Source organism: Hyaena hyaena, unplaced genomic scaffold (assembly GCF_003009895.1).
Source record: "Hyaena hyaena isolate Hyena2069 unplaced genomic scaffold, ASM300989v1 scaffold_339, whole genome shotgun sequence".
Classification (NCBI taxonomy): Eukaryota; Metazoa; Chordata; class Mammalia; order Carnivora; family Hyaenidae; genus Hyaena; species Hyaena hyaena.
Window position 1 is genome coordinate 696,702 of NW_024080971.1, and position 12,671 is coordinate 709,372.

The 12,671-nt window shown below is 39.3% G+C and overlaps 1 protein-coding gene across 3 annotated transcripts in view; it reads right to left on the reverse strand.

The window, feature by feature from the left end:
* Nucleotides 1-1,143: 1,143 nt before the first annotated feature.
* The window catches only part of KCNK2 (potassium two pore domain channel subfamily K member 2), a 130,612-nt gene continuing 119,084 nt past the window's right edge, over nucleotides 1,144-12,671 (reverse strand). For 2 of the 3 annotated variants that reach the window (XM_039249494.1, XM_039249491.1), the window contains exon 7: nucleotides 1,144-3,307. In XM_039249494.1, coding sequence (XP_039105425.1) covers nucleotides 2,990-3,307 — 318 coding nt within the window. In that variant the 3' untranslated portion in view covers nucleotides 1,144-2,989. The remainder of the gene's footprint in view (nucleotides 3,308-12,671) is intronic. The other variant, XM_039249492.1, reaches the window with a different exon arrangement.

A 12,671-nucleotide genomic window follows, 5' to 3' on the forward strand; every position in this document is an offset into this window, starting at 1 on the left:
GAATCAAAGAATGCTACACATTTCTTACACAAAGTAAGGAGGGATTTAATCTTCTTGATGTCACATGCTTCTTAGAAATTGAGAAAGAAACAAAGCCCTACAAACACATCCGCTCTTACCTTTTTGTGCTAAGACACAAACTATTCAGTTCCGTTTTGGCTTTAGAAGTTTCACTATTTCCTGTATTACAAGAGTGAAATATTGCTGAAAAAAGGGTGTGTGACATAGACTTGTATGAGAAATTGAAAGAACTCCAAAATAATCACTTTTACATTTAATAGCTAGAAGGTAGAGGATCGTTATCTAGAATGCATGTCTAAGATTTCATAGCAACAAGTTCCTGATCCTTGCTGACTCTAGTACTTAGGTTTTTTCCCCCAGATACTCTTCACGGCAAAACTATTCACTCAAACTGGACTGTGGGAAATATAAAACTCACTAGAAGAATCTAGACGGTGTTAAAACCTTTACCAATGTTCTTTCCACAGTAAACAAATGAAATTAATTTTAAATTTACAAATTAGGTAAACAAATGAAAGCTTAGGGAAATAAAATTGATAAAATACTTTTTCTTAGATTTTCCCCCAAATTTGAGGATAATGCTGGGATTGAGTTTTAGGCTATTTACTGAGCCTCAAGGTGCATGGAGATGAATAATTAATGTAGTTATGTAAGACACTGATAAGTTATGTTGTTCAAATATTTGGGACATGAGGTTTACAAAGTTTGACAACTACCTTCTTTAGGCTTCAACACTGCCAGGATTTTTTTTTTTTCCTTAGCAAAAAATATTCAAGTGCCTGTTTTTGCATTCAGATTACTTCAGTGTCAAGATAGGGTCTAACAATGATAAAATAAGCTGTTGATATATCATGATTTCATAGACGTAATCTTGAATTTATATGCGATTTAAAAGATCATATTTCAAAAGTGAAATTTCAGGAGGTTTCCTTTTGATTAACAGTCACCAAGAAGAACATCCTGTACATATTTACCAAGGATAGTAATACTGCATCAGAAATATTTCTTGAATATTGTGAATGAAGGAGCCACAGAAAACTCAGCATGGAAAGTGACATCCTGGAGTCCTTAGTGAGAATCCCTTCTGCATTCTCAGCAGCAAGCAGGACACTCAGAAAATACTGACTTTAATTACAAACTTTATTTGTCAATACAATTCACAGTTTATACATGGTGCATTCCACCATATGAACTTTCAGAACAGTTGTTGAGGAGATGGGTGTAGCTTGCTTTCTAAAAGAGCCTGACTTTCTAAAATTTGGGTTAGAATTTTTTAAGTTTATAAAAGTACCTTCAACAAGTTAACGTAATATTTACATGTCTGGCTTAGATTTAAATTTTGGAAAATAAGCATCTATTTAGATGTTTTTTTTTTTTTTTTTAAGATCCTGTTTATTTTTTAAGACCCTAATCTGAATGCCACTTATTCAGATATTTCCACCACTGTCACACCCCTCTCCCCAGAATGAAAGAAATGTTTTGCAATTGTATTTGGGGAAACCATCTTCTTTCTGCATTTTAAAAATTATATATACAATGTACAGCAGATCTAAGTATGAAAATAAATGAGAGTAGCAATCTACTAGGTGCCTTTAATGAATTTTTTTCTGAATCTTGGAAACATCCAAAGTTACAGGATATAAAATTCAACTAAAAAGGGTTATCAGCCTTTTCTATCTAAAAAAAAAAAGCTCCCAAGATTTAAATTGTGCTATAACAGCTTTTTCTCTAATGTCAAAGATGAATTATGCCTGCATTCTGCATTTTTTTTCCATGTGCAATATATCACAGTGATCCCAGTTTCTACTTCTGCTCTCAAACTCACTCACAGCTCCAGAGGGACACCCACACAAGGCTAGGCTGTGCCCACCTCCGGCTACAGCGTCACCTCCCCTGTCTGGCGAAAGTCACCCAGGAAAAGAAAATCGTATAAGCCTTCCACATCAAAAAGCAAATAGGTGCTGGCAGTATAATGTTTATTAGCCAAATGCTCGTAACACATTATCGTGCTATCTTCTTTCACACCAATTGTCTTAAATCATCTCCAATACTATCCATGTCTGATATATATATATATATTTTCTTCCACCTTTAAAAAATGTGTAGTTAGCAATAAGTGATAAATTCCAAATACTGCCAGGAAAAACAGGGACTGTTTAGAGCAGCCAATTTTACCAGCCTGGAGATAATTCCACTGTATATATGTACCACTGGTACCTGAGTCAAATAAATACTTAGAGGGGCCATCTGCACACCTCATTTCTTTGCAGTGCCTTTAACGCTAGAATTTCTGCTTCAATGTCCATCTAATGTGGCATCTATTCCTTCTTCGGGCATCATCACTTCATTTTACGCACTGTTTCCAGCAAGGTATGGTATTCAAACGGGAGTTGTGGGATAAAGGGCTGCAGAAGTGAGCCTAGGGGTAGGGCGGGGAAGGAGAAACCATACATTAGCTAGAGAGGTTCTCTTTCTTCGGAAGATAAGGCACTGACAGAAAATTTCTTAGGTAAAAGGCTGCATAAGAATCTCTTGCCATTTACAAAAAGAAATGTTGTCATCCATAAATGGTCCATATCTAGGCTCAGTTAGGTAGACCCTGAAAAGTTAAGGACTTGATCCCTCAAAGCTACATTATTACCGGAAACAATTATAATTCATTCTGAGGCCTTATGGCACATTAGGAAAAGAGGGAGGAAAACAGTCTGGGCACAGAAAGGCATCAGACATTGCTTGTTTTATTCCACTTGTCAAGGAGCGTGGACTGTTCAACAAGCGTCATCAAAAAGAGAGTGCTGGCTCAGGATTCCAAATTCTCTTGATGGTAGATGACCATGGTGGGTGTTATCTATTTTGTTTCCCCCTTTGGAGCTCATGCACAATTTAAAAAACGCTACCAGCAACAGTCATTAAAGAGCATATAGAAGTCCTCACCTATGGCTACGCCTAAGGCTCTTCAAAGAGAGGGCTATTTAATGTTCTCGATAACCGCGATCTCCTCGCCCGCACAGTGCGGCGTCAGTCCGTTCAAATAGATGCTCTCGGTTTTCAGTAAGGGAGGCAGGACATCCCTCTCGCTGGCTAGGTGGTTCACGGACAGGGTCCGCCTGCATGGGGTCAGCTCTTGGTTGTGGTTGCCAGAGAGTTCCGCCGACAGCTTCCGCTTGATGGAGGTGGCTCGCTGGAACTTGTCGTAGATCTCCACGCTCAGGCGCCTCCTGGTCTCCTTGAACTCGGCGGTGACGTTTGCCGTCCACTCGGCGGCGTGGGCTCGGAACTCCCCCACCTGGAGCGTGCGCGCAGAGAAAACACAGAGAGACACCAACGTGACAGTCAGCATTTTGCGTGCTTTAGCTCCCGATCGTTTTACTGTCCTGTTTTAAAAAGGAGTCTGAGAGGGGCGCCTGGGTGGCTTAGTCGGTTAAGCGTCCGACTTTCGCTTGGGTCATGATCTCGCGGTTCGTGGGTTCGGGCCCCGCATCGGGCTCTGTGCTGACTGCCAGCTCGGAGCCTGGAGCCTGTTTCAGTCTGTGACTCCCTCTCTCTCTGACCCTCCCCTGCTCACGCTGTCTCTCTCTCTCTCTCTCCTAGAAATGAATAAAACATAAAAAAAAAAAAAAAAAAGGAGTCTGAGAATTGCTGTGCTTAAGCCCGCGGTGCAGCGCGAGACTCCATTGGACACGGATACGGCTCTACAAATCAACCCGTGAACTTAACCTCTCTAAACCGAATTGTAGTAGACGTACCAGAGGCGCTTCTGCAGCTGTCAGAAGGCAATCTCTAACTTTTTAACGCTGCGGGTTATTTTTTTCATCTGTAATTTCCAGAAGTATGTGAATGTAGAAAAGGCAGGGAGACACAGCAGGAAGAGCAAAACCGAGTAAGAGCCCGGAATGTGAACCCAGGTGACCTGGTTGGTTCCGGTAGCGATGCTGTTTGCTCCAGATGCAAACACAGGTTCGAGAGAGCGGAAGCGGTGTGTGCGAGAACTCTGTATCCAACCCCACACTGGCGTCATCTGGGGATTCTCTGTTTACTAAATGAGCAGTAAAATATTTTGTGTCTGCTTTCAGGGAAAGCAAAGGAATGAGAACTGGCAAGCCCACTTCGAGGCCCATTTGGAGACTAAGTCCAAGGCATAGATATGAATGAAGGTTTGTGGAATTGGTGAAGTTACTCAACCCATCCAGGCCGCCCCTTCCTTGGAGGGGGTGGGGGGGGGCGAGGACAGGCATCCTCACGGCACACACGGCTCTGTACACTGACTGTACTTACTTCCCCTTCCATATTGATTGTCACTGATGATTTTTCAGAAGTGGCCTTACATGAAACACATTGTTTTGCAAATGGCTCTTCCTCCCCACTTAACCAATTTTAGTCATTTTGTCCTATTAGTACCCATTAGTTCTGCCTCATAGTTTATATCAACTGATAAAAACAGAGGAAGAGGGGGGGACAGCTTCCAGTTCCTGTTCTGTCACCCACGTTCTGTGTCCGCGGGCAAGCAATTGAACTGTTTTTGGAACTTTAGATTCCTTATCTATAAAATAAGGATAATAATTATTTCACAGGAGACATAAGTGATGTGTGTGTGTGTCCTTAAAATATGAAAGACTACAAAATTAGTAAATATGACAGGCCGAGGATGATACGGCTTGCCAAGGGTACTTTGAGAGCTTAAAGGAGAATACCAGAAACAGACTAAGTAATGCAGAATTTTAAAAATGGGACATTTCTCCCTAGAATATTATTCACAGGTTCTAAGCATCCAGTTAATTCACAGGTTCCAAGCATCTAGTGGAGACGTGGTCTGAGGTCTCTTGACAGGTCTCCCCAGAAATGCAAGGCCTAACCCCTGCGTTATACGGAACTTGAAGCCATGAAGTGCTCTGGACATGCTGAAGGCAGATGCAAAAGATACAGCTGAACAGTTATCCTGCTCAAAGGCACTGGGTGATGTATTTCATCAGCCAAAGGAAGCTAAGGCAAGAGAGTGATTATATTTATGTTCTGCTCGTTTTTACAACTGGGATAATATTTTAAACTATAATGGTGAATTCAGTGTAGAACTCAATAAACAGTTACTCATAATGAAAAGGACTCTCACTATTAACACAGTTCTATGTCATGGGATTGTGTAAAATTCTGTATATATCTACGGTACCTACTACGTTCTGGGTGTTGCTCTTTCAAAAATGTTAACTTATTTAATCACCTTGATGAGGATGGTTCTTTCCCCCATCTCACAGAAGAAACTGAGGCCAGAGAGGGTAAAAAACTCAAGACACACAGTAAATGTATGCTGAAGCAGAATTCAAACTTGGAGGTTGGGCTCCATCATATTATTCTGCCTTGCCAATAAAATCTTTAAAAAATTTGTTTTAATGTTTGATCTGAAGCAGGTTCCAGGCTCTGAGCTGTCAGCACAGAGCCAGATGTGGGGCTCGAACTCACGAACTGTGAGATCATGACCTGAGCTGAAGTCAGACACTTAACTGACTGAGCCACCCAGGTGCCCTGCCAGTAAAATCTTATTAATTCTAAGGACCAAACAGCTTTTGGAGGAGCATAAGGCAAATTCATATCATATGGAAATCTATTCTATAGCAGGTTATATACTCAGATGAGCATAGACTGTCATACTTTCCTAAAGATACTGGGAGAATAAAAGTTTTCCAGTATCTTCTCTAGGGCTACTTATGTAAACCAACAGTGGTATCTGTTTCCTCTCTATGGTGCCCTGATCTTTCTATTATTCTTCATGATACTGGACTTAAGGAATGAAGCCACTCAAACTCAAAGCGTGAAAATAAGGGGGAAGAAAAAGAGAAAAAATAAAAGATAGCCCCTCAAAAACTAAACCAAGGCCATCAGAATAAAGAATTAATTATTCCTGTTCCTTAAAAAACATATCCTGACCTTACAGAATTGTCTATAGCAATAAAGTCATTATTGATCAAATAACAGTATCCTATAGACCCATTTCTGTTCATTAGGATGAAACTGTATATTCAAACTCTCAGGGTGCTTTTTTGTTTCCAAAGAAATGAGAATGTCACACTTATATAAGTAAAATTTTTTATTGAAATGTTAATGCTTGTGGTGTTCAGGATAATTATAAGTAATCCTCATGCACTGAAACATTTTGTCTCATTAGATTTTTATTTTTTATTATTTTTAATGTCTTATTTATTTTTGAGAGAGAGAGAGAGAGGTGAGAGAGAGAGAGCATGAGCAGGGGAGGGTCAGAGAGAGAGGGAGACATAGAATCCTAAGACAGGCTCCAGGCTCTGAGCTAGCTGTCAGCAAAGAGCCCGACGCGGGGCTCGAACCCAGGAACCGCGAGATCCTAACCTGAGCCGAAGTCGGACGCTTCACTGACTGAGCCACCCAGGCACCCCTCATTAGATTTTTATAAAAATCTTTCAATCACTTAATCAAATAGTACCTCATCTGCCTAAAACTAAGCAGTCTACACCACTTAGTAACAAAGCAGAACACTAAAAATGAGCAAAAATAGCTCCTAAAGGATCACCATGAATGTTCCTGCAGCTTATGCACTTGACTCAGAGAAGAGGTCTCCCCCCGGATTCCTTGTAGCCTGGATTTGTACACAGTGCTCACAGACCACGTGTTCTGATGTACAAGAAAAGGAAGAAAATGGAGTGCTATAGTCACTTGCCCTCTGAACTCTAAGCGAACTGCTCTTATCTTTGTCACTAAATTCAGAAGACCATTCTTTGTCCCTATTCTGCCCAGTCTTCACAGTTGCCACAGGGTTTTGCTGACTACTTCCTCCCTTCCAATCAGTCTTTAGTCCTGGTTTCCAAACAGCACCCTCTCAAGGTGTCGCTTTACCATGGAGGCTAATTCTTCTCAACCTCCTTGGAGACTAACTTTCTTTTGCTTTTTCCTTGACTATCTTTGTTCTCCAGGGTTCTAGTCGTCTCATTTTCCCTGGATGATTGTCTCTTTCCAGTGGTTTCAATTACCATCTACCTGCTGATGGTAAAACCCAAAATCTGTATTTCTAGTCTAATCTCCCTGCTGAATTCTGTATCCATATAACTGACTGCTTGGTAAACACCTTCACTTTAGATGACTTCTGGGCATCTCAAACTCAGCCTATCTCCAAATGAAATCATTTAACTTCTCCAACCTGTTCTTGGTTAACTTTGTATCACAGTGAAGAGTACCATTACTATGTTTCCCAGGCAGAACTTCAATAAGGTCCTTTGTTCTTCCTCTCACTCAATATAATGTCAAATCACCCTTGAGTCTTCATGATTTACCTCCTTTTCTCTCAATTCCTTTCACTTCTCTCTATTCCTGTGGTCAAAACTGTGGTCCTGTCCACCGTTTCAGCTCATCTGTATTGCTTCACCAGACTCCTGACTGGTCTTGCTGACTTACATCCACCTCTCTCAAATGCATTATCTACACAGCAGTTACAGTGCCCTTTAATAAACACAAATCAATCAGGTACTTTCTCTTGCACAAAACCATTTAATTGATTTTTGCTTCACTTAAGAGAAAGTCCAACCTCTTTAAAGTGGCTCATATGTTCTAAGGTCTACCTGTTTCAGCCTCAATTCTACTCAAAGTCTCAAAGTTTCATGATCCTTCTCAAAGTTTTGGGGGCCATCCTGAACATTTATTTCCTCGAACATACTGCCGTTTTTTTTTTGCCTTTATTCATTCATTGGTTATTATTTTCTCTGTTCAGAGTAGTGTTCCCAAGTCCTTCTCTACTGTCTAGTGCATTTCCTACTCATCCTAAACAAGGCCTTTTCACGGAGCCATTCCCTGATCCCCCAGACCACATCAGGGTCATTACAACAGTCTGTACTTCCCTAGCATTACTCTCATCACAATGCATTACAACTATTAGTTTAATTGCTCTTCTGGCTTCATGGCAATAAAAGGACATGTCTGCCATATCCTATTCAGCTTTCCCAGAACACAGAGGAGTGTAGATAGTGGGAATTTAGTAAAGTATTTGTTGGACTAATGAATGAATGAATAGCAGACCAATCAGTCCTGTTTTGGAAACAAAGCTCCGATAAGAAGAGTGTGCCTCCCATTTGACTCTGATGGGATAATTCTGCTCCTTTCAAGGAGAGAGACACAGCCAGGTCTATTCACAGTAAAGGTTCAAAGTATGTGTCCTCAAACTTTTTAGTCTTTGTAGAGTCTCCTCACCATTTTAAGAATCGTTCTCAAAGTGAAGAACATCATTTAAGTAAAATTCCCCTTAAATGAAAATTAAAATCAAAATTCACTATTTTACATGACAATACCTGACTAGGCTATCCCAGATCATGGGCTGCAACGTCATTATGTAATATTTAAAGTTAGAGAAGTGCTAGTGCTTTTACTTTAGAAGAATCACCAACATCTTTGTCTGCAACTATGAACTCTTACCAGGCATCTAATAGCTTTTCAGGGTAGCAAAGTCTTATGATTACAGAGGTCCAGTATTTGCCTCTTCAGTAGTGGCTCCAAGTCCTAGGGTCTTCAGGTTCTCTAAAGTATCTGAACTAACACCAAGAAGGCCTTTGATATGGTAGCAACGTAATTTAAAACCAAGCACTTGCCGTATTTCAACCTTTTTCAGGGCAATTTATCTAAATCCCATAAGATTGATAGGATGGCCCGAGAAAGATGAAAGTTCACTGCTCTGGATACTTGCAATTTATGAAGTTCACAGGAAGCTCATTTGTAACCATAAGGAGTATTTATCACTCTGGTGACTCTAAGTCAACCAATGACATGGCAGGTTCTTTGAGGGTAAAGATCACTGGCCAGTTCCCTGTCAAGCTCACCCTTTCTTCCCATTCCACATTGTGGCCTCTGGGACAATGCTTTGAATAGAGTAATTTAATAAATTCCGTTTTCTCAACCTAGATGGTAAGCTTAATGCAGAAACTATGCATCCTATTTATTTCTTCACCTCATAAAAGTACCCAGCATGGTAATCTGAACAAGCTAGATCCCTGGATACTTTCTGATTTATAAGTGAGAAATCTGTGACCGCTGACTGACACAGCCCTCCTCCTGAATACCGACAGTCGCAGGGACTCTCATATGAAGCGGCTGTTTGTGTAAGTTCTAGATCAGTGTGTGTTGGTACAGCCTGAAGAGAAAACAATTTATAAATGGATTTTACTAATCCCTAACATGTTCATAGCTTTTGATAAAAGTTACTTAATTCATAGAAATTTATTCTGGACAAGAATTTTCACCAAAGGAAAAAAAAATATGTATGAAGGTACTCTCTGAACTGTATTTCTAATTGCGTAACAACATTGAGATTAGTAAAGGGTCACTTAAGAAGTCAGTGTTTATGAGAAGTCATCAGCTATAGCAACTATTTTCTCTTACTATGATGTGTTAAGTAAAGTAATGAAGAAAATAAAATTATGTCTTTATTTTGATTACAACTTTATAGAATAATGAATATATATAGGCAAAGGGCAGTCACATAACTCTACCTTGTTTACTAAAGTATCATTCATTATACTTTACGTCTAGGTGTGATGACTTTCATACTTGTTAATGATTTCACTTCTGAAAGTTTCCTTGTCTCTACCCTGCCCCCCACTCAGTCTTCACCAAAGTAGTCTTTCCTGGTAACAGAAAGTGTGATGACCTAAAAAGAATTGTCAGTGTTCTCAGTTTGAAATTCTTTTTTTTAAATTTCAGGTCTTTTAAATGTTTGGTCTTTATCAACTGCGTTTCTGAGGTTATTTTCCTTCAAGCAACTCTGCAAAATACTGGCTACATGTTTTTGTTTTTGTTTCTTCCAGGAGAGTAAAGCTGATTTGTGAGGAACAGTAATTCCTTATACCTTCTCTTCCCTTCTGATCTGTTTCTGAGCCGTGCTTCTGTGACAGGAAGACATAATCCTAGCCTGACTTTTGATAAGGGAGTAGATTCCAGGATGCAGGTCATCTAAAAGTGTCCTCTCAACAAGGCAAAAGTCACTGGTTCTTCGTCAGCTGGGATTCCGTGAAAAATTGTTGTTGAATATTAGCTAATATGCAAGGGGTTCCACAATTTTATTTTTATTTTTAAAAAATATTTATTTTGAGAAGGGGGGGCAGAGAGAGAGAGCGGAAGAGAGAATCCCAATCAGGCTCTGATTGGGACTGTCAACACAGGGGGCTCTACAATTTAAACCATGATGTTCATGAGTCCTATTTTTTTATATATAAAATTCAACAATCACCAAGAAGTTGAATCTTATTTCATTTTAATCTGCTGCTTAACTTATCAAATGAACTTGTGAAAGTCTCCCAATTTAGAATAATTCTAACCTGAATGATTTATTTACCTTAACTCTCTATTTCACTTTGCCCGAACAAGTGTTTAGCTCTTCCATACATTCCCATTAACCTAGAAAACCTAGCATTCTCTGCTTCAGTTTTTCACCTAGAATCATAACTACCCTACTTCCCCACCTGCAGATTAGCTTGGAAATTCTACAACATTCTTCATAGAGTTTTGATTTTCAGATCATTAATAGTAATAATAATAAGTTGCTAATATTCTAAATTGTCCATTTCCAGAGATTGAATATCTCAGCAACATTTTTTCCCCAATTATTTGCAGGAAGCTGCTTTTGAGTGGAGATTTGTGGTATCATTTGGAAATTTGGCAACAGTGGCTCTACTAGTCTTCTGTGTTAAGATAGTAAGCGATTCAAATTTCCTTTTCTTCACATCTCTTGCCACCAATCATTTCCCTTGAGTGAATCCCTTCTATTCTCAGTTCATGAACAAGGCCATTTTGCAGTCCTACAATCTTTGTTAGTTTCTCCCTACAGACCTTACCCTATCTTATCTCTATTTTCTATTCTAATTTTTTTTCTTTTCATGTATACTCAATTAACCATGAATAATAATCACTCATTATAGGTAAGCCAGTCCCTTTCATAGAGTCATAACCAGATGAGGAATTTCTATCTGAAACTCCATAAGGTTTTTGTAAGTTTTTTCCAATGAATAAAAGGCAGCTCGAGTACTGGATAGTACTTGGAAGTGCTTCAACTTTTTTTTAAAAAACCATTTTTTAGGGGTACCTGGGTGGCTCAGACAGTTAAGTGTCCCACTCTTGTTTCTGGCTCAGGTCATGATCTCATTGTTAAGATCGAGCCTCGTATAGGGCTCTGAAGGTGTGGAGCCTGCTTGGGATTTTCTCTCTCTCCCTGTCTCTCTGTCCCTTCTGCTCTCACACTCTTTCAAAACAAACAAACAAACAAACACAAAAACTCCAACATTTTTTAATGTGCAGATGTAACCATTGATATTTTAAAAGTTGATATGGAGTGTAGTATCAGTTTCAGGTGTACAATACAGTGGTTCAACACTTCCATACAAAGCCCAGTGCTGACCACAAGTACCCTCATTAACCCCCATCACCTATTTCAGCAACCCCACCCCCCAGGTAACTATCAGTTTGTTCTCTATAGTTAAGAGTCTGTTTCCTGGTCTGTCTCTTCTTCTCTCTTTTCTTTTTCCCTTGCTCATTTGTTTTGTTTCTTTAATTTGACATGAGTAAATTCATTTGGTATTTATCTTTCTCTAACTGACTTATTTCACTTAGCATAATACTCTAGCTTCATCCATGTCATTGCAAATGGCAAGATTTCATTCTTTTTTTATGGCTAATATTCAACTGTACTGCTTTGACATGGGCAAGGTGACATGGCTAGAGATCCTTTTCCCTAAAGGATGTCTTCAAAAGAATCTAAAGCAAAGTTGAGCATTTAGGATTTAATGGCTATTTTGTCTTCTTCACCAGGAATAAAACAGGAATAAAAAAAGAGGTTTTTCTTATCTTTGTCCAATGAGTTTTCCTGTCCCTTTGACAGTGGGATGTTAATTACTTTTTTTTCTCAGTGTTCATATATATATATATATTAATGATGTGAGGAAAGCAGGTAGCTGGGTTGAAAACTTTCCTCTGGTTAAATTTGTACAAAAATGTAAACATTACTTTGCATTCCAATTTCAGAGGTTGCCTAGACTATAATTCCTGACAATTATTATTAATTCATTTTCTGAAGTATGGACATTTCATTGTATTGTTGAACTGTTAAAAAGAACAATTCAAAGTATTCTCTTTACCAGCCAGGTTAAAACACACACACACACACACACACAACTGTCACACAACAGACACTAAGTGTCAAGTTATCTTCACAGAATAGTACATGATGTTTTTCTCTGGTTTTCAGGAAAGTATATGCAATATTCATAAGGCCTCTTAAATCTAAACTACGTTTTTAGTCAGAAATTTCTCCAGTTCTTTTTTTAAAAGTTTTGAATGTTTACCTATTTTTGAGAGAGAGAGAGAGAGAGAGAGAAAGAGAGAAGGAGAGACAGAGTACAAGCAGGGGAGGGGCTGAGAGAGAGGAGACACAGAATTGGCAGCAGGCTCCAGGCTCTGAGCTGTCATCACAGAGCCTGACGTGGGGCTTGAACCTACAAACCATGGAATCATGACCTGAGCAGAAATCAAGAGTGAGGCTTAACTGACTGAGCCACCCATGTGCCCCTGTTACTGTAGTGACTTCAACAGTCTGTATTATGGAGCTCATCCAACCTACAGAACATTTTATTGTGCTATAAAGATAGGGATTTTAA